Raw genomic sequence first — 20,538 nt, 5'->3', positions numbered from 1 at the left:
TTCATGTATCTAGGTTTCAGTTTTTGTAACCGTTGTAATAGCTTTTCTAGTTCTTTAGTACTAAATCCATCAAGGGTAGATGTTGGACATTACTTCAAGCCACATTCGAAGATAAAACCTCAAGTTCAAGTCATGGATAAAGCTGAAAAACAAGGAGGTTTACAGTCATAGATATCGAGTAGGCAGTACTCCACAACATCTGAATACAAAGGCCGGAATACAAGTTATTGGATCAATTGCATCTCACCAACAGTCACGTTCTCATGGACTCACCTATGTCCATCAAAAACTCAGCTTTTCTTGTGGAAAGCATTCGTCGAAGGCCTACGGACCATCGACAACCTCATCCAGATCCATCTCACCAACTACAACATCCACCTCGGCTGCAATTCAAATCCGAAGATTGATATTCACCTTTTCCTTCACTGTGTTGTTATTGTAATATCCTGGCTTTCCTGTCCAACTATATTCGAATCTCCGGATATCGGATATCCACATGTAATAACCCTTTAGTTTATTAATGAATTTCATGCTTCAAAAAAAAAATCTATTGCAAATGAGATCGAAGTATGTTTTTTCTCAATCAAGTTTGAAAAAAACGATTTCAGAACCAGTTACGGTTGGCTTTTTGGTTTTCAGAAGCCGGTTGGCTTCTTCGTTTTAAAAAGCCAAACGTAACTAGTTACTGTTGGATTTGGTGAGTTACGGTTGGTTCCAAAAACCAAAAATGTGAGTTACGATTGTATTTAATCAGGGTTGGTCTCGAAAAACCAAAAACATAAGTTATCGTTGGATGTAATGAGCTACGATTTGCTTCAAAAAAAATTTGATAAGGAATTTTTGAAATTACTATCTAATGACCCTTTTTTGTCCTATATATTATATTATCCCCTCTAATAATTTCATCGGCCCCTATAACAGGTTACTTCTATAAATTTGGTCCATTCTTATATAATTGGGCCCCAAACTATTTTCCCCTCTACAACAAAAACAAAACGTTGAAGGCAGGAGAGTACTCTAGTTTCTCGTCCCCGCTTCCCCTCCCGTCTTCTATCGAATACTCCTTTAGTCCTTTTTCATATTTGGTTCTCTCTTTCTCTGTTAAATCTCGTTTTAGGGTTTTGCTGCTTTGATTAGGGTTTTGCGTTAATACGAGCAGGATGCCGTTATTCCTCACGGATGAGGAATTCTTTCGGTGTTCTAACGATGTTTCTGTGGTTGTCGATAAGGCAGATTCGTATATCAAAGATCTTTATAGACAAATCGAGACACTAAAAGCACAAGCTGATGCTTCATCGATAACCGCTGAACAAACTTGTTCACTTCTTGAACAAAAATATGTTTCTCTTACTTCTGATTTTGCCAAACTTGAAGGGGAGAAGGAACAACTGGCTGTTACACTTGAACAACACATTTCTGATGTTGCCGAACTTCAGTCTCAGAAACACCAACTTCATCTTAAATCTGTAAGTTATTTTCGTTTTTAGGTTTCATGTGTGATTTATGGTTTTTAGGGTTTGATATTGTGTATTGTTTTAAGTCTATTTTTTTTTTGTATATTTAGATTGGTAGAGATGGAGACGTTGAGAGATTATCCATTGAAGTTTCTGAGCTTCACAAGTCTAATAGACAGTTACTTGAATTGATCGAACAAAGAGATGCGGAGATTACGGAGAAGAATTCCACTTTAAAGATATATCTGGAAAAAATTGTACGTGTGTAGTTTTTTAATTTATCTTTTCCGCCTGGACTTGCCGTGTTTCTCTGTATAGCACTAGGAGGAATGCCATTAATGAAATTGCTATGCATTTTCGGTAGAATGATTTTCACTGGGTGGTTTTCTCTTTCTGATCTTATGCATAACACAACCGTCCAGTCTTAAATGTTGGCAATGAATAGTGCGTCATTCTTGTCTAAATTTCATCCCATGTGTCATTGTTGAAGGTGAATCTTACAGACAATGGTTCTCAAAGAGAAGCTCGCATTCATGACATCGAAGCGGAAATAGCACGTTCTAATGCAGCGGTAGCTCGTTTATCACAGGTGACTTTAATTTGTATTCCATTTACAAACTTTTTTCTTCTTTCCATTTTGAGAGTGAAACATTGAAAGAAGCTTTCTTCCAGTGGAAGTTACTTTCCTTTGTATATGTGTAATAGATCTGTCTCCATTTCGAAGTTCGTATTATGGCTCTGTTGTTTTCAAAAGCTTATCATTTCGTCATGCTAAATGCTGGATAACTTGCGTAGTCATTTAAGCTTCCAACTTTTTGTCTGCAAGAGTGTTTATGTTGCATCTCATGATTTAAATGCCTAATCTGTAGTGTTCCTTGTGGCAGGAGAAAGAATTGACTGAGAGGCACAGTGTTTGGCTTAATGACGAGTTAACAGCCATGGTAAACAGCCTGAATGAGCTACGCCGATCGCATAACGAACATGACTCCCAGATTTCCTCCAAGCTTGCCAATGTAATTGTTCTTTATCTTTCTTCAAAGCTCTCAGTTTTTCAGATACTTTTTCTTCATAGCGCGACGTGTCTAACAACTTTATTACTACGTCTCAGGTTCAAAGGGAATATGATGAGTGCTCTAGATCATTAAAGTGGAATGAAGAAAGAGTGAGGGTGCTTGAAATGAGTTTAACATCAATGCAAGAGGTTATTTTTTTTTAAATTTTTTTTGACTTAATGCATGAAAATTGTTTGAAACACCCCTGATAGTTTGCATCCCGACCTGGGTTATTTATTATTGGCAATCTTATTTATCATGAAGGAATTATGTTCATGCAAAGATGCTGCTGCTGTGAATGAGGAGCGCTACTCTGCTGAAATGTCAACGGTAAGTCCCACCAGAGTATTCGTGCCGTCTTTAGAGAAATGTATACACTAAGTTACACTTCCTCTTTTAACATGAAATAGGATATGCATAATAAATGTTGCTATAATACTCATGTGGATTTTGAAATTTTCCGCATTCACCTTTGGGTAAGGTTTGAGAGTACTCTGTGTTTGTTCCTGTCCTATTGATTCTTCCTTCGTCTGCTGCATTCAGTGTATCTTTTGTTTCAGTTATGTGTTTCTGACGGTAGTTTGATTTACTGGATCCAGAAGTCATATGAATGTTTAGGCCTGGGCAGAAATATAGGTAAATATTAATATTAATTACCTTGCTCATGTCAGAAAACAGGATGTTGCCTGGAAAATGAACCAGACCGTGCAATGAAAGTTTGGCAATCCCTGTTTATTTCATATCTAAAAAACTCGATGTGCCGGGTTCAGCATCATGTTGTTTCTAACACCTGTCCTTGCTTATATGTAATCCGTTCTGAAAACTTGATTTTCCGGGTTCAGCACCATGTTGTTTCTAACACCTCTACTTGCTTATATGTAACCCGCTATATTATATAATGAAAGTTCCATTTTGAATGTTCTACATTTACTTACTAAACTTGAATGCATCTCAAATTTTCTGGTGAATATAGAAAGATTATTGTAACTTGATTGAATAGGTTAACAGAACTCTATCAAGTCTTAGCCAACCTATAAAGGTGTTAAACCCTTATTTTGAACATAGGCCGATTTTCTCTCTCACCATCACAGCCTATAAATCATCATATTCTGAAGTCAGGATTCTAGAGCTTGGAACTGAGAAGTCTTGCAGAAATCAGCAGCGAAAGAAGAGCCTGATATTGTTGATCCGTAGAGGGCGAACTTTTTGTGGCTATAGATGTATTTTTGAATAGGCAAATACGATGAATTACAGCGCCAAAAGTTAGTCCTTGTTTTATGTTTTTGGTGCAAGTGCTGGTAGCCATGTTGCAATATTCTAGTGTTTCTAAGAGATATCGTCTGATATTTTTGAACTTCAAATTACATTTTTTATATTGGTGTTTGCGTCATTGTTGATACTACTAAATGTATTATTATTTCAACTTTGTCTCTGGATATGCCCTTGAATCCAGTTGTAATGGTGGTCATGCGTGCTATTTTACTTTTGCATATATGAAGGTTACAAAGCTGGTTGAACTCTATAAAGAGAGTTCTGAGGAATGGTCAACAAAGGCAGGGGAGCTAGAGGGTGTGATCAGGGCATTGGAGGTGGGAATATTTGTTATATATTTCTATTAGTTATCAGATATTGACGGTAATTTAGTATTCACATGTGGTGCCTTTTTTTGCTATGAATTGGTGTTCAGACACATTTGGATCAAGTTGAAAATGGTTATAAAGAGAAGCTTGAGAAGGAAGTAGCCACAAGAAATGAGATTGAAAAGGTACTATTCAATTTCTTAGGTCTATCTCTTAGGTAATAGAGAATCTGTCTACCTAACTTCTTTTCTCTTTTTTCTGTTATTGTGATCCCTGTGCTCTAGGAAGCAAACAACTTGAAAGATAAACTTGAAAAGTGTGAAGCAGAAATTGAAAGTAATAGGAAATCTGGCGAGTTGAGTCTTGTTCCATTCAGCAGTTATGGTGATGAAAGGTATGTCTAGTTTGTGACGGGTACATGCTTACTTCATGTTGTTGATCGGGTGTTCCCTAGAACACCCTGGTTCTATAGTTCTGCAGTTACGATCACCTGATATGAAATGGCTTGGGGCCTGGTTGAGGTATCATTTATGTTGTAGCTGCGTAGGCATCTACAGTCAGAGGATTATGTACCTTAGACTTTTAGTTTTTTGAATTATTGTTTAGGCATAGTTGATGAACGTATGATATTCCAGGCATCTTATTACCATTATAATCCGGTTATCAAAGCCTATTTATGCATTGGTATGTTCTTCGGGTAATCTTGTGTGTTTTTTCTTGGATGAGTTGGAATTTACAACGGAAGGTGAAGTCTGTGTCTCTGAAAATAAGAATCTGTGTACATCTTTCTAGGGACCTAGGTGCTAGTTTGGGTCTTACTGGTGTCGGTCTTGCCATTTAATTCTAGTAATCCGTATGTGGTGGTTAATTGTTTTGTTGGTTCGCAGACTGATATGTGGGATGGAGGATGAGAGAAGTGGGGATAACAGTATGATCGTCCCTAAAATCCCAGCAGGCATTTCAGGAACGGCATTGGCGGCATCACTTTTGCGCGACGGATGGAGTGTAAGGGTGTTCTCATCTGCAAGTTTCATATTATTTTTTTTTGTTTTAATCCGTTTGTCAAAATCATGTTATTGTGTGATTGCCACAGCTAGCTAAAATGTATGAGAAGTATCAAGAGGCCAGCGATGCATTACAACATGAAAGGCTAGGACGAAAGCAATCGCAAGCTGTTTTGGAAAAGGTAATGATCCTGTAATTTACTCTAGTCTATTTTCTTCAGCACTTCAGTTAAGTTTAACTGTTAGAAGCTGTCTGTAACACCGACACAGACAAGGCATCGGTCTCGTGTCCCCAATTCGATACTGTGAGGTGATAACTGAAACGGGTACACGGCATACACAATATATTTAAGTAATTTAACCTAAATATATAATATATTGAACTTACTGTGGAGAAGTAAGAAGAGTGGTCTTGCGCACACACACGTACTTCCACACACCCACATATATATGATTATATGATTAATTTGAAAAGATAGTGGAACTTACTCGTAGAAGGAACAAGAACAGTTTTAGCTGATGGGATAGTGATTTCAGTTTTATGCATTTGGTTTCTCTGATTTGGTGGATTGTACAGATTAAATTCTATTATCATGTTTTGGGCTTTGGGAGGTTTTACTCTTATTTGTAGCTGAAAGATATTGGATACTTAAAACGATAACATTTGTAATAAGTAGAAATACTTTATTAGTCTGGTCCTTGATGTCTTCCTGCGATTGTTTTTTAATAAGCTCTCATTCTGGTCTTATTATATAGTAGTGACATAGTACGTTTGCTGTTCTGGTTCAGCACAAGCCATTTCTTGATTATCTTGGAAGTTAGATCTTTTCATAATTTATCGTGCTTTCATTTTGTCCAGTACAACTGTAGAAATAGCTATTAATTATGAGCAATGCCGTGTTCTTTTTGATATTAACATTGAACCCTTTTTGAAAATATCATCGGTTCCGTTTAATGTGTTCTTTTTGATATTAACATTGAACCCTTTTTGAAAATATCACCGGTTCCGTTCAATGTGTTTGCAGGTGTTGTTTGAAATTGAGGAGAAAGCTGAAATCATTTTGGACGAACGAGGTATGTATATTGCTATAATTTATCGATTTCTCAAAAACGGCTCTTAAAATGTCACATTAGTAATGAGGGTGCTATCTTTTATGCTACGAAGATGGGTATGTCAGCAGGATATGCTAAACCTCATTGCGGTTGGCTGATCTTTGAACTGGATTGGATACCCAATGAGTCTTTATCTGATGAAGGTCATATGAACTAAGTTGGGGAATATAATAATATGTCATTAGTCTTTAATAAGATAACCAGTGTCAAAAAGGGATAACAGTAGGAGAAAGGCTTTCAATGAGTAGATCTTTTTCAGTCAAATGAATGCTAAACTGCAACACTTTTTACCGCAGCTGAACATGAAAGAATGGTTGAAGCATATTCTAAGATGAATCAAAAGTTGCAGCAGTCGCTCTCGGAACAGGTTAATATTGAGGGCACCATTCGAAATTTGAAGGTAAAACTTCGAAAGATGGCTACTTAAAAATTGTAAGTCCTTTATAAACGAAGCTCGTGTGGCATCTGTTTGTTTTTATGAACATTCTGTTCCCAGGCTGACCTTAGGAGACAGGAGCGTGAATATAATACAGCACAGAAAGAAATTGCTGACCTTCAGAAACAGGTAAATCAACTTGCCACTCCTGTGTATACTGGCTAATTCTGTATATTGCGTGTTCACTCCTGATTGTCTTTTGTTCATTTGAGTGTGGATTCTAGTTTTTGAACCATAGTAAAAGATATTGTTTTGAAATCTTGCTAACTTTACACATGTGTTGCTACAGGTGACTGTTCTTCTCAAGGAATGCCGAGATATTCAACTACGTTGTGGGTCTACAAGCCATATGGATCCCGACGACTATGTTACCAGCACATCGATGGAGATGACTTTTGATTCTGATGTTGAAAAGGTTATTTCGGAACGCTTGGTGAGTGCTATTCGGGTTTAAGACCGTCATTTCATTTTCTGGTTCTTCTTTATCAAATGACTGTAATCCTTGTTAAGTTTTGTATGTTGATACGAAATTCTGCAGTTGACCTTCAAGGATATAACAGGGCTGGTTGAGCAGAATGTACAGCTCCGAAGTCTTGTACGCAATCTCTCTGATCAGAATGATACAAGAGATGCGGAGTTAAAGGTAACTCCAACTCATCCTGATTCTCAGTAGTGTTGTCAGTGTATACTTTAATTTGTTCAGGCTGTTTTATTAATGGTCTGGTGTACTTTTGTCTTTTGGGTCATTTGAAAGATGAAATAAAAAACAATTGATTTTGTCGAAGCATATGATTTGGACGCCTGCTGGTGCTGTTTCAGGAGAGGTTTGAAATGGAGTTACGTAAACAGGCTGATGACGCTGCATCCAAGGTTACTACTGTCTTGAAAAGGGTGGAGGAGCAAGGAAACATGATAGAGTCACTTCACAACTCTGTAAGTTTTTTATTTGTAGCCAACCAGTTCTTCTGCAAATGCTGGTTCCTTGTATGTATACACATTCATCTGGTTTTTACGGATCTCTTCATTTTAATAGGTTGCATTGTATAAAAGATTATATGAAGAGGAACAGAAGCGGCACGACACACAGCCTCATTCTGCTGGGGCAGTTCTAGGTATGATGGCGCCATCCGCAAGCTCATGTGTGGTTCTTATATTGGTTTTTTTTCAGCGCATTCGTTAATATTTGTTGCATTATTATTGCGGAAAAATGTATTATTCAGTATATTGGTTATGTTCGCTTTCTAATTCTGTGCGTTGGTTGTAGCAGAACATGGAAGAAAAGACCTTATGCTACTCTTCGAAGGTTCTCAGGTATGTCCAGTGAAATCCCACATCCCACTGCTAGGCAAAGTTTATTCGAATGAGCTTCTCTTGAAGTTTCAGAAAAAATAATATTTTGCAGGAGGCTAGTAAGAAAGCACACGAGCAAGCTCTTCAACGTGCTAGACATCTTGAAGTAGAGATGGCTAAATCTAGGTAAATATCGTTACTAGTTGCATTCATCTGCTATGTTGTTTTTGAAGTGGAAATACATAAAAAGAAGGCAGTTATCAGTTCTAATAGCAAGCCTAAGGAGGAAACCGATGGCCATCTTCTGGGAAGGCATTTAGAATGTGATAGACATTTTTGTGGACCTGGAATCTGTATTTTTGTTTCTTTCTTAATTTAGTTATCGATGTCTGTTTAAATTAATCTTTCTGGATAAGTTTTCGTTTTCAACAGCTCAACTTTGATTCTTTTTTTTTTATTCTTCCTTCCAACATTCACTTTTCGACTATTCATGACGCATATTGTCTTTTACAAGCTCAGGAGTGAGATTATATCAATAGGGCTTGAGCGTGATAAGTTAGCCATGGAAGTGAACTTCGCGCGAGACAGACTCGATAATTTTATGAAAGAGTTTGATCATCAGGTAATCTCTGACCTATGTTGTGTGTGTGTGCGTCTGTGTGTGTGTGTGCTGATGTTATGTTTAAATATGCCAGAGAGATGAAACCATTTCAGTTAAAGCTAGAAATATTGAGTTCTCTCAACTGATTGTTGAATATCAACGGAAGCTACGTGACAGTTCTGATTCTGTGAATGCCTCGGAGGAGCTTTCACGAAAGTTAACTATGGACGTGAGTATTTTCCGTTTGACTCTTCTCAGCCCAGTTTTCTCGCTGTTCTCATTGTTGAGTCTTCGTGTTTCTTGATAGGTGTCCATCTTGAAGCATGAAAAGGAAATGTTGTTAAATTCTGAGAAAAGAGCTTCTGAGGAAGTGCTTAGGTTGTCAGAGAGAGTTCACCGTCTTCAGGTGGGAAGTGGCTGCATACCTAACTAACTTGTGTTTCTTTGATCTTGATCTAATATATAATCTTTCATACAGGCAAGTTTGGATACTATTCAGAGTGCAGAGGAAGTCCGTGAGGTATGTCTCATTCTCATTCCTAATTGGTGCTTCTTTTCAGTAATTCCTGTCTCCTAGATTTCCTACTTCATATTGGGTTGCATTTCATCTGGAAATGCAGGAAGCTAGATCAATGGAAAGAAGAAGGCAGGAGGAGCAGTTAAACCGTGCTGAGGTTTGTTCTCCATCTATAGGTTAATAATTTTTTTTGGTTGATTTTGGGAACTGCTTATATTTTCCAGTTTGTGAACATAAATGTTACTAATTGTTATTGATTGTAAAAGGTCTTCTAATGATTAGGATTCTGTCAATTGTGATACCCTGTTAGTTTTAGTATTTCAAACAGTAAATTTTTTTTTTGGTTGATTTCGGGAACTGCTTATATTTTCCAGTTTGTGAACATAAATGTTACTAATTGTTATTGATTGTAAAAGGTCTTCTAATGATTAGGATTCTGTCAATTGTGATACCCTGTTAGTTTCAGTATTTCAAACAGTAAAAAAGCTTTTTATTGAATTCCCAAGGTTGTGGAAAACCCATATTGTCTTCTAATTCGCTATCCTTGTCAGAAAGATGAGTCTTTTTTGGTGGCCTCTGTTCAAACACATTAATGATTGTAGTGGTGATTGGTGCAATATTGATGTACTCATTGAAGAATAGCATGTATATGGAAATGCTAGATTAATTGTCTTCTCTAGTGGGCTTGCATTTTATCCGCCTCTACAAGTCAACTATTTTATATATTAAGTCTCTGAATAGTGTTATCTATTGAGGCTTAGAGAAAAATTCCTGATTACATCTTAAAGTGTTGGGACTTTCTGCCACTATGCCATCATAGAGGGATGTTCTGGTGGCAATATAATAAGATATTTATATAGTTTGGGATAATTTATCCTGTGTGGTGTTCATCCCAGAAAAGTCTCAGATCTTATAACTACAGATGTTTATAGCACACCCTTTCACAAGGCGCAATCTGTGTACGCTCTTGTTGCAGCTGCATGTCATATTGGCCGAACATGCCTCTTTGCTTCGCCTCTCAGATCTTATAACTACTGATGTTTACAGCACACCCTTTCACAAGGCACAATCCGTGTACGCTCTTGTTGCAGCTGCATGTCATATTGGCCGAACATGCCACTTTGCTTCGCCTCTTTAATCACAAAGTACTGGGATGAATCATGATTGATCTTCGTGACCGAGACACAATTTATATATCTATGTGATCAATTCTTGTAGTAGCTTCTTCCATGTGCCCATTGTAGCGATTCATGAATGCTACTTCTGTCAAATAAATTTCACACTGTTCTCTTCTAGTTACAACTGTATTAGATATTTTAGTAGTGTAGCACTCAAATGGGTAGCACTCAAATGGGTACTTGCTTATGTGCAGAGGGAATGGGCTGAAGCTAAGAGAGAACTTCAAGATGAACGGGATAATGTTCGGAGTCTTACACTTGACAGGGAACAGACAATAAAACACGCAATGAGACAGGTCGAGGAAATAGGAAAACAATTGGCTGATGCATTGCATGCTGTTGCTGCGGCTGAGGCTAGGGCAGCGGTAGCTGAGGTGAGTCTTTATTTTATAGACAAGGCTCTTAGTCTACTTTCTACTCTACATCCAAGAATGAAACACATTGGATAGCCTGTTGTTGGTCACATGGTACTTTACCTAAATATCTGCCGCTGGTCTTTTATCAGGCTAGGTGCTCAAATTTGGAAGCAAGTCTTAAATCTACTCAAAATAAGGTACTTTTAAATGTGTTATAGTAACTCCACGTTTATACTGTATTAGAGGTTTATGATCGCGAATTTTATCTCTCTCTCTCTCTCTCTCTCTCTCTCTCTTTCTCTCTTTTAGTGTTTCTGATGCTTATCTTTTTGACATGAAAAGGATACATCTGACCATTCTCTTTAGGTTGGTGTTTGAAAATAAACTATCTTACTCTCTAACTTTTCTTGGTGTTGAGGGTTATGATAACAGATCTTTGTATTATTTTTTAAATCTGTTTAGATTGCTATCATGTTATTTGTTCTGTCTCTTTTGAAACTATTGAATGAATTATTACTGAATTCTTATTTTAATGTTTCTCTGCAAATAGGAACTTGAGATGGATCGGAGTTCTGATCCTTCTAATTCCTCAACAAGTGAGGTAAGTGCTTCTTATGCTGTCCCTGGATGTGTTTCCTTACAGGAATGTTCTCTTTTTGATGGCTTCACTCAAATTGAGATGCTCTGGCAAATGATGAGTTTTTAGTTTGATGAGTTTTTTGTTTAGTAGTACATCAGAATTGCTGTTTTATGTTATCTGATAATTGTGTCTCAAAGCTATATACTCTTTGCCAAGATGATTTGAAACCTTTTAGTAACAACATATTTCTTGAATTGCAAACTATGCGTTTGACTTCTATCACGTGTTATAGGTTTCTAAATCCAGGCAAGAAATCCGGGAATATGTTGAATAAGTTTGATTTAATGCATGTGTACGGTCATTTAAGAACTAAAATGTGGAGTGTGGTCTTTTTGTGGCTGTAGTGTTGTTAATGAATTAGGCCCTATATTCTTTTTCAGGTGCTGCTTTATCTAAATGCGTACTACTAGTTTAGTAATTAACTTTTCTTTTTCTTCATGGATTTTTTGAACCGTGTATATACTCTTTTCTCTCGGACAAGTTAGGATGTCTACGCTCTTATTATGGTATATAAGACCAGGGCATTTGGACTCATATAGGAAGTATTTCTATTTCTAGCAGAAGTAGCCGACTATCTGTACTCAAGAAAACTGTTGCTAGGTAAAACTGGGTAATGGGTAGAATATGCAGTTCATAATATTTCACTGACAGAGGAAAGAGGAATGGTGTTAGTGAGAACGCCGTCCATTGCCGTGGGGATGTTTTCTCTAGAGGGATCAAAGATGCAATGCTGTGCTCGTGGTTGTTTGCATCTGTCTCTGTAGGTGTAGGGTGTGTTTTGTGGTAAACATATGTTTGTACTTTTACGATTATGATAGTTGTTAACTGATGTTCATACAGATTTTGACTTGTCAGCAGTTTTCTGAAAATAACTTTTGTTAACATCCACTAAAACTTGCAGCAGGAGCCAGTTGACCTGCTCAAAGCAAAACAAGAAATGGGAAGACTCAAAGAAGAAGCCCAAGTTAACAAAGAGCACATGCTTCAGGTGTGTTAGTTAGAAATATTACTGACATTCTGTATTATTGCATATGGGGCTTACATGTTTTGACTCTTGTTGCAGTATAAAAGCATAGCACAAGTTAACGAAGCTGCCTTGAAGCAAATAGAATCCGCACATGAGAAATTTAAGGCTGAGGTAATCTTTCTCGTTTCTGGAGATCTGTTGGAGGTACCTTTTGTTTATTAAATCATGTTCTTTTGTATCGGCGGTCCTTAAAATTTATTTTTTACAGACTGAGAAGCTAAAAAAGTCGTTGGAAGCTGAAATTGTCTCACTGAGAGAAAGGGTCTCTGAACTTGAAAATGATTGTGTTTCAAAATCCAAAGAAGTTGTCAATGCCGTCACAGGGAAAGAAGAAGCACTTGATGCTGCATTAGCTGAAATTAGTAATCTCAAGGAAGATATATCCTTAAAAACGTGAGAAATTTTCCTAGTGTTTCATGTTCTTAGTCGTTTTATGCACTGAAATGCTTTTCCTGGATATGATATTATTTTGTTGTGTTGTAGCTCTAAAATGATGGCGATGGAACTTCAGTTATCCTCGTTAAAAGAAGATTTGGGGAAAGAGAATGAACGATGGCGGAATGCTCAGAATAACTATGAAAGACAGGTACCGGTTGTTATGTATATGTACATATACACACGTTAATTTGTTTTCTTTCTATCATGAGGACCTTATATTATCAGTCGGCAAGGTCTATGTTATCCACAACAGATGGACCTTTTAAGACACCATACAGCTTTTGGAGAGGTGCTGAGTTTCAGTATCTTAAAAATCTGATCAGCTAATCTGTGTACATCTTGCAGGTTATTCTGCAGTCTGATACAATTCAAGAGCTGACAACAACATCACAGGCCTTGGGCTCACTGCAACTGGAAGCATCTGATTTGCGGAAATTGGCAGATGCCCGTAAGAATGAAATTGTAATTTCCTTTCACTTAATAAAGTTTCTTTTATTTTCATGTGCAGTGAACTGGATTGGTGGTTAACTTGCAATGTTGTTGATGTATTTCATATTAATCGTTTTGGTTTAACTATTCTGTACTTTAAGAAAAAACCAAATGTTTTACACAACGGTACAGCCGTCGTCTAATTTTGGTTCTTGTTGAAGTTTTTAATTAGTTAGAAATCTTCTGATAAATATATTATTTGTAGTCCATAGTCATGCCCATTCGGTATCTGTTGCACTACAATCTGGAAATTATACATGGTGGTATTTTCTTTTATTCTGAAGGTTTTTCATTGGCTTCTTTACTAGTTTGTGCTTTTTGAATTCCTATAAATTTCATAGGAAGATGTCACCCTCTTGTATACTCGGTTATTTGCTTCATTGGGGCATGGGTTAACTATCGATTTGATTTAATCATTAGTTTCTGAATTTATCGAGCGGACGATGGGCTCTATACTTGATTTGTTTTAAACTTTTGCTACTTCTGTGCAGGACATACTTAGAGCAACCTGGGAAACAGAGAAAGCAGTATTGGAGCAATTAAAGAATGAAAGCGAGAAGAATTACGCTGAAATTAATGAACAGGTAGTTTATCAGTTTTATTTATAAATATTCCACTCTCTCCATGTGTTCTGTGTCGTGTCTGCTAAATAAAAAAAGGGGAAACTTGGGAATTCTTTCTTGTACCAGAATCCAGGTTGACAACTTCTCTTCGAAGCTGAGACACTCAATTAAAATCTTTCAACAACCTAGTTGTTTTCCTGAATGCCTTTTTAGGTCAAATGTGTAATTGCTGGCTAATACTTTTTCCAGATTTGCATTGTTATTAAAATTTAAATTCACAAGTCTTTAGATGTTTTTGTTATCAGAATTTCAATTATTTGCTTTTCATGTTACATCCACTTATCTTGATGATTGCTTCTCAGAAGTTATCTTATTTGCTTTTCCATCCCCACGTCCCTCTTTAGAACAAGATACTGCATAATCACCTGGAGGCTTTACACATTAAAGTGGCTGAAAAAGAGCGAAGTTGTTTCGGTGGATCTTCCGGAAGCACAGATTCAGCTCAACACGGTGATCTTGACCTACAAAGTGTAGTCCATTATCTCCGGCGGTCGAAAGAAATAGTATGTCTTCACTTCCCGTCCATCTTGTGTCATTAATATATGGAAGCTTTCTGTTGGCTTTAGTTATAAATTTCCTATTGTCTGCAGGCGGAAACAGAGATTTCATTGTTAAAGCAAGAAAATCTAAGACTGCGGTCTCAGGTATATCAACGTACACAGTTATTCTGCTAGTCTATGTTCAGAAACTTTACTCACTGTCGCTAATCGAACCTTTTCCATTACATACAGCTTGAGTCTGCCTTGAAAGCATCTGAGACGGCTCAATCGTTGCTTCAGTTGGAACGTGCCAATTCTAGGTCATTGATATTTAGCGATGAAGAGTTCAAGTCCCTTCAGATTCAGGTAATAACTTTTTCTTTTGGAACGTTAGTCGACTGAATGCTCTTGTATGTCAATAATCCACTTTTCTGTCTTTGGCACAGGTCAGAGAGATAAATTTGCTCCGGGAAAGCAATATTCAACTTAGAGAGGAAAACAAGAACAACTTTGAGGAATGTCAGGTTGGCATGGAGAAACTCAACTTGTTATTAAATGTGGTGCTATCATTTTTGTGAGAGTTGTGCTTATCCATTTTATCGCTATCTAATACATTACTTGTTTACAAACAGAAATTGCGTGAAATAACTCGAAAGGCTAGAATTGAGGCTGAACATTTGGAAACCCTGCTGAGGGAGAAGCAAATTACAGTTGAGTCCAACCAGAAAGAAATTGAAATGCAAAAGATAGAGAAAGCTAACTTGGAGAAGCGGCTTTTGGAGGTAAACTTAACTGCTCAATGGCAGTTGGTTGAACTTCACCTGAACATTTTTTTTTTAAAAATCATGATTGCTTCCTCTATTGTTAGCTACTCGAGAAGGGGAAGAATATTGATTTGGAGGAGTACGAACGGGCGAAGGATGGCTTTCAGAAGATCCAGGTAATTAGATTTTCCACCAGTGGCTTTGGTTTGCATACTGCGTCCACTGTATTACCATGTGTTCAGGGGTATTTTATGCTAGATCATGACATTGGAGAAAATAAAGGAAAGAGGCTGAAAATATATTTTCTTTTTGGGTATAATGTGTTTTGAACAGATTAAAATATATAGCTAGTACCTTCTTTATAAATGATATATTCCATATCCAGTTTAGTTTTTCTCAATAATTTCTTTTACATTGTTTTGTCTTACCATGAAAGAAATATGATGCTTAACCTATGAAACATAATTCGTACGTTGTATATTTCTAAATCTAATGATGGTCCAGGTAAAACTAAGAGAGAAAGAAGCAGAGCTGGTGGAAAGTAAAAGGCTTGTTGCTGAAAAGCAAGATATCATAGCTCGGTTGGAACATGACTTGGCAAACAGCAGATCTGAACTAAATGAAAAGGAGATGAGAACTAATGATAGTCTTCAGATTGAGGTACTCACAACCTACTTCTATTATGTGGGGTTATTTGATGCACTCTTCATAGAAATCTTGTAACCATATTATAACCCGAGTTTCCGATGCAGGCCAAACTTAGAATGGAACTTGACAAGCTGAAACTGGAACATGACAAGCTCAGGAGATTGCTTACTATCCACAAGGTGCAAAATTTCCGTTGTCTGGAATGTATATGAGTTTATATAAGAAAACCAGCATATAATTTTAGCTCATTTGTGTCTCTTTCATGATCTACAGAAGAGGAACGAAGGCTGGACAAAAGAAAAGGAAGAACTGATTAAAGAGAAGCAATCTCTTTCGAAACAGTTGGAAGACTCTAAACAAGGTTTTTGTCTTCTGATACTTGATAACATAATTTGATGTCTTAAACTGTTAAAATTAATTCTGCTAATACTGAAATTATGTTATGTTTGACAGGGAAGAGACCTATTGATGCCTTGGCAAAAGAAAAGGAGGAGTTGATTAATGAGAATCAATCACTTTTGAAACAGTTGGAAGACTCTAAGCAAGGTATGTTGTCTTTTGATATATTTGAAAACATAATGCGATGTCTTAAACTTTAGATCTGCTAAATGTGGAATTACATTTTTTTTTTAGGGAAGAGACCTGTGATGGATTCTGCTAATGATCAAGCAATGATAGAAAAGGAAATGAAGATACAGGTTTTAGTAACACCTGCTTACTTTTCTTTGTTCGCATATTTTGTTCTTTCCCTACTTATCGCTTGGATGTTACTTGAACTACCTCGTAGATACTTATGTCTACTCTGGACAAGGAAAGAGAAGAAGTGAGGAAAGAGAAAATAAAGCGTGTCAGGACCGAGAAGGCAGTTGAAAGTCTTGTTAAAAATGTTGCTCAGGTTATATACCTTCTATGTCTTCTCTATTTTTGCTTACTTCGATGGAAGCACTAATTGAATCATTATTCGTCCACATTTTTTTGTTATTTTAATGAGAGTATTAGTCTTTCCTCGTGGTTATTGGCATTCATCATTTGCTACTGTAGGAGAGAAAAAAATTGGTGGATGAGCTTGAGAAGTACAAAAAAGCTAAAGAACAACTTCAAGAGGTATACTATCTCTTTCTTTTATTTAGGAAGTTCTGTTGAAGATTTTAGTGTTTAGTGGCTTATCAACTAATATGATTTAACCAGCTGACAGTTATCAGTTGGTTGTTTTACCATGTCTTCTAACTCATTTTGCTTCCTTACACTGTAGTTATTATTTTAATAGAACAAGTTCATTTATTAATTTCTCGTTAATGAATTGCAGAGCACCACAGTTTCGGCGTCCCAACTGCCCCTTGAGAATGTCTTGGATGACCACATGGCTTCTTATCAAGCAGCTGTGAAGAACTTAGAGGTTGGAGTAGATTCACTTATTAACGAGGCTCCTGCTGTGGATGTGCCACCTGTGACAACTTCTCCAGGTAATTTTGTGGCCAAATTAACAGCAATTGGGTAATTACAGCGCCTTCTCCGTTGAAAAATTCAATTGCCATGAGTTGAGGCTCCTGCCAAGCATGTTTGTTGGAATCAAGCAGTATATCTTTCGTTTATGTTTATGTTTATGTTTTTGTGTTAATGTTATTTTATTTACTATGGTTTGTTTAATCAAAATGGCAGCTGGTAGGCAAGTTCATCCTCAGGCTATGAGCGCCCCAACTGGAGCAGAAACGGCTGGAGTGCCTTCACAAACTAGACCAGTAGATGATAGGGAAAAAAGACCCATCTCCAAACCCAACGTTGAATCCCGTAAAGGTGGAAGAAGGCTGGTCCGACCTCGTCTTGCACGTCCAGTGGGGGCTTGCGGTGATGTTGAGATGTCCGAGGTTGAAGCGTCCTCTAATAATGCTGATTCAAAAGTAGTTACGCCTTCACATGATAGTGAGCCTGAAGCAAATTTAGCTCCTACCATCGCCATTCATACGTTAGTTCGCAAACGACCAGCTTCATTGGCCTCATCTGGAACACCAGATGAGGGTAACATTAAAGAGGAGCCTGGTTCCTCTATGCCGAAGAAGTCAAAAGTTTTTGATTGTCTCAACGAGAACATTGCCGAAATTGAAGAGAGAGTCGATACCAAAACAGATGATGCTGTTGATACTGCTTGTGAAGAGCCTGTTGATTCCGAAAAGGATGACATTGTGCCGGCTGCAGGCGAAGAGACAATTGATTCTAAAAGGGACTACGGAGATGCTACCATCGAACAGTCAGCTCCTGAAGAGGTGAAGGATTCATTGTTAGAAGGTGAATCTCAGAACGAGATAAATCCTTTGTCAGAAGAGTTGATGGATGATAAGGTTCAAGACACAGAGGAGGATATTGAAGAAAGTATGAGGGATGGCGAGGAGCAAGATCCTCAGCAGCAGCCCTTTGCCGCAGAAGTTGAAAATGATAGAGAGGAGGGGGAGTTGCCTTCTAATTTGGCTGACCCCCAGAATGACGGTGGTTTTGATATGATTTTCGAGGCAGAAGAGAGTTTGGCCGAATCTGTGATAGCTCCCGGCGTAGAGGATGAGGAGGCTGTACCTACCACTGAGGTGGTTCCCGAGGCTGTTTCTCCCGAAATCTTATTATATGAGAAAAATGAAATGGGTGAGTTAATGGAAGAGACTGCTGAAGATAATGATAAGTCTAACAGCGGTAATGAAGAGGAAGGAGCTGTTGATGATATCGAGCATAGCCCTAAAGGTTCTTTTGGAGCAGGTGGGGTTGAGACCTCTTCATCTTCCCCAACTGTTAACCTAGGCGATCCGAAACAAGGTAACACTAATGTCTCACCCAAGGCTGAAGGTGGAAAGGAAGATTTGCCAGGTGGGTCTGTCTCGCCGAAGCCTGAAGGTGGAAAAGAGGATTTGCCAGGTGTATCTGGGAATAGCTCGGCTAGAATCATTAACATGAATGAGAGAGCTAGAAGTGGGGCTGTGCTTAGACAGGCTGGAGTGGTAAGACAGGCTGGAGCCGCGTCTTCTCCTGTGACTAGAGGTCGGGGCAGAGCAGTGCTTAGTGCTGGCAGGGTAATTTGTTGAACCTGATCGACCAATATAAAATAAAATCTTTTGAACCTAACATGCAACTAATGTCTTTCAATCAGCTCAAGTTCATTCCTTTCTAGTTGGAAATCTCTAAAGATTGTCTATGTTACAGACCTTATCTACTGTTCGTGGTCGTGGCGTGCGTGCTCGAGGACGAGGTGGACGTGGCAATGTGCAAGCACAGGAGGACAAAGAACAAAGCTGAGCTCAGTGTCACTTCGCTTTTACATTTTGATTTTCCTTCTCTTAGGTCATGCCAGAGTTGTCTAATCCAGCATCCTGTCCAAGTTAGTCAGGTCTGTCAGGCATTCATCCAATACAGTTAAGTGATTGGGTATCGGTTGTTTAAATACTGTTACTAAGAAAACAAAACGGAATCAGCATGTATGTAATATATTCTTGGCAACAATAATAAGGTTTATGTTGTCAGTAACTAGACACAAGAGAAACTAAAAATAGGTTTGCTCAACTACAAAAGCAAACCATCTGATGATGTATATAAAACAAAAGCTTCTTCTTTGATCTAAGCACGTCAGATTCACAAATAACCCAGCACATTCTAGAGAACTACATGTACTTGTGTGACTTTTAGTTGTGAAGTGAGCTGCCATCACCAAGTATTAAGCAACTAGGCAAATTATGTCTGGTTCGTATTAGTGTCAGTTTGTTAGCCTTTTTCGATTTAAACATGTTTCTTCCAAGAGATCCTTGCACAGGGCCTGGCATTCGACAGCAATGGTCTCCTAATTGCTCCTACCCTAAACCTCATTTGGCTTGGTCAGATAATGATGTGGCACAAGTGGAAGCAACAATGCAGGAACAAAGACTCTAATCCAAGAGTTAAATGAGACAAATAATGGTTTCATTAATCAAATAATAGCGAGCCACAACTAAATTGAAATGATAATTGAAAAGGCTATTTATAGCCTGCAATCATAAACCCTAGAGTCTTGAACTTTCCTAAACAAATAAACAAGATAAACTTATAAAGAAACTAATGTTCTAACTAATAAAATATCAAACTAATAAATATCTTAATAAATAATGAGATATATCCAAGATATCTATAAATCTTGGAATATACTTGACCAACTAAAGATAGGTTCCGTATCAGGTTCCCTCACTGCGACGAAACTCGAGTTTACACAAAAAATGACAAATCGTAGAGAGAAATTTGGAACTGCCACTAGTTATACAACTTTGACCTTGGGTTATGCATCGGAATCACCAGCCATTCTGCAAATAAATTCATCTTCAAAATATTCTTCAAATGCATACGCCAAGTTAATAGTTGGTGTCGCTTCGTGTTACTGCCACAACAAAGAAACTCCCGTAACAACTTCCATGCAATGTCTTGTCGGCAACCCACGAATGTTGGTGTACAAGTACAACTAATAGGAAAATTATCCTCATAAGAAGTTTTCGCGACAGTAGTCTTCTTTTGGGAATTTAAAATCCCTCTTCATTCAGTTTGTGAAATATTTTCATCCCTTGCTTCTCTCGACGGTCGTTTACGCAGCATCAGTTTCACTTTGATTGTTCCCCAAATGAATTCACAAATGTTGTCATGACAACTTGCTCGAACGTCAAACAACCACGAAACATCCAACACAACATCACAAATGTCAATATCAACTAGTTCACAAAATATGTTGTCGGAGTAACACTTATCGATTGTTATAGGAATTTTGCGAACACCCAAACAAGTAACTTCGTCTTCGTTGTTGTTGTTGTCCCATTTTATCTGATCCGGGACAGGGTACCAATCCATATCATAA

The 20,538-nt window shown here is 37.6% G+C and overlaps 1 protein-coding gene across 5 annotated transcripts; it reads left to right on the top strand.

Moving 5' to 3' along the window:
• Positions 1–985: 985 nt before the first annotated feature.
• LOC113309739 (nuclear-pore anchor-like) lies at positions 986–19,280 on the top strand. 5 transcript variants are annotated; one of them, XM_026558283.1, is made up of 50 exons: positions 986–1,466; positions 1,565–1,711; positions 1,945–2,043; positions 2,339–2,467; positions 2,563–2,655; positions 2,771–2,836; positions 4,006–4,095; positions 4,194–4,271; positions 4,371–4,480; positions 4,974–5,091; positions 5,180–5,272; positions 6,116–6,164; positions 6,500–6,603; positions 6,700–6,768; positions 6,929–7,072; positions 7,178–7,282; positions 7,459–7,572; positions 7,673–7,751; positions 7,907–7,950; positions 8,042–8,115; positions 8,449–8,551; positions 8,625–8,759; positions 8,838–8,936; positions 9,009–9,050; positions 9,151–9,204; positions 10,420–10,599; positions 10,731–10,778; positions 11,132–11,182; positions 12,126–12,209; positions 12,285–12,359; positions 12,457–12,641; positions 12,732–12,834; positions 13,032–13,148; positions 13,667–13,759; positions 14,143–14,301; positions 14,389–14,442; positions 14,530–14,643; positions 14,724–14,801; positions 14,910–15,059; positions 15,146–15,217; positions 15,546–15,701; positions 15,794–15,868; positions 15,963–16,050; positions 16,143–16,235; positions 16,323–16,387; positions 16,477–16,584; positions 16,731–16,793; positions 16,996–17,152; positions 17,349–18,742; positions 18,873–19,280. In XM_026558283.1, the coding sequence occupies exons 1-50, from the start codon at positions 1,161–1,163 to the stop codon at positions 18,963–18,965; spliced, it is 6,399 nt and encodes a 2,132-aa protein (XP_026414068.1). In that variant the 5' UTR covers positions 986–1,160; the 3' UTR covers positions 18,966–19,280. The 5 variants fall into 5 exon arrangements, with proteins under 5 accessions (XP_026414068.1, XP_026414047.1, XP_026414054.1 ...); XM_026558262.1 differs by having other exon boundaries at positions 12,123–12,209; XM_026558269.1 differs by having other exon boundaries at positions 7,904–7,950.
• The last annotated feature ends 1,258 nt before the right edge of the window (positions 19,281–20,538 follow it).

The sequence above is a fragment of the Papaver somniferum genome, chromosome 1 (assembly GCF_003573695.1).
Source record: "Papaver somniferum cultivar HN1 chromosome 1, ASM357369v1, whole genome shotgun sequence".
Taxonomy (NCBI): Eukaryota; Viridiplantae; Streptophyta; class Magnoliopsida; order Ranunculales; family Papaveraceae; genus Papaver; species Papaver somniferum.
The sequence above is the reverse complement of the archived record's forward strand: the minus strand, read 5'-3'. Positions and strand labels throughout refer to the sequence as shown.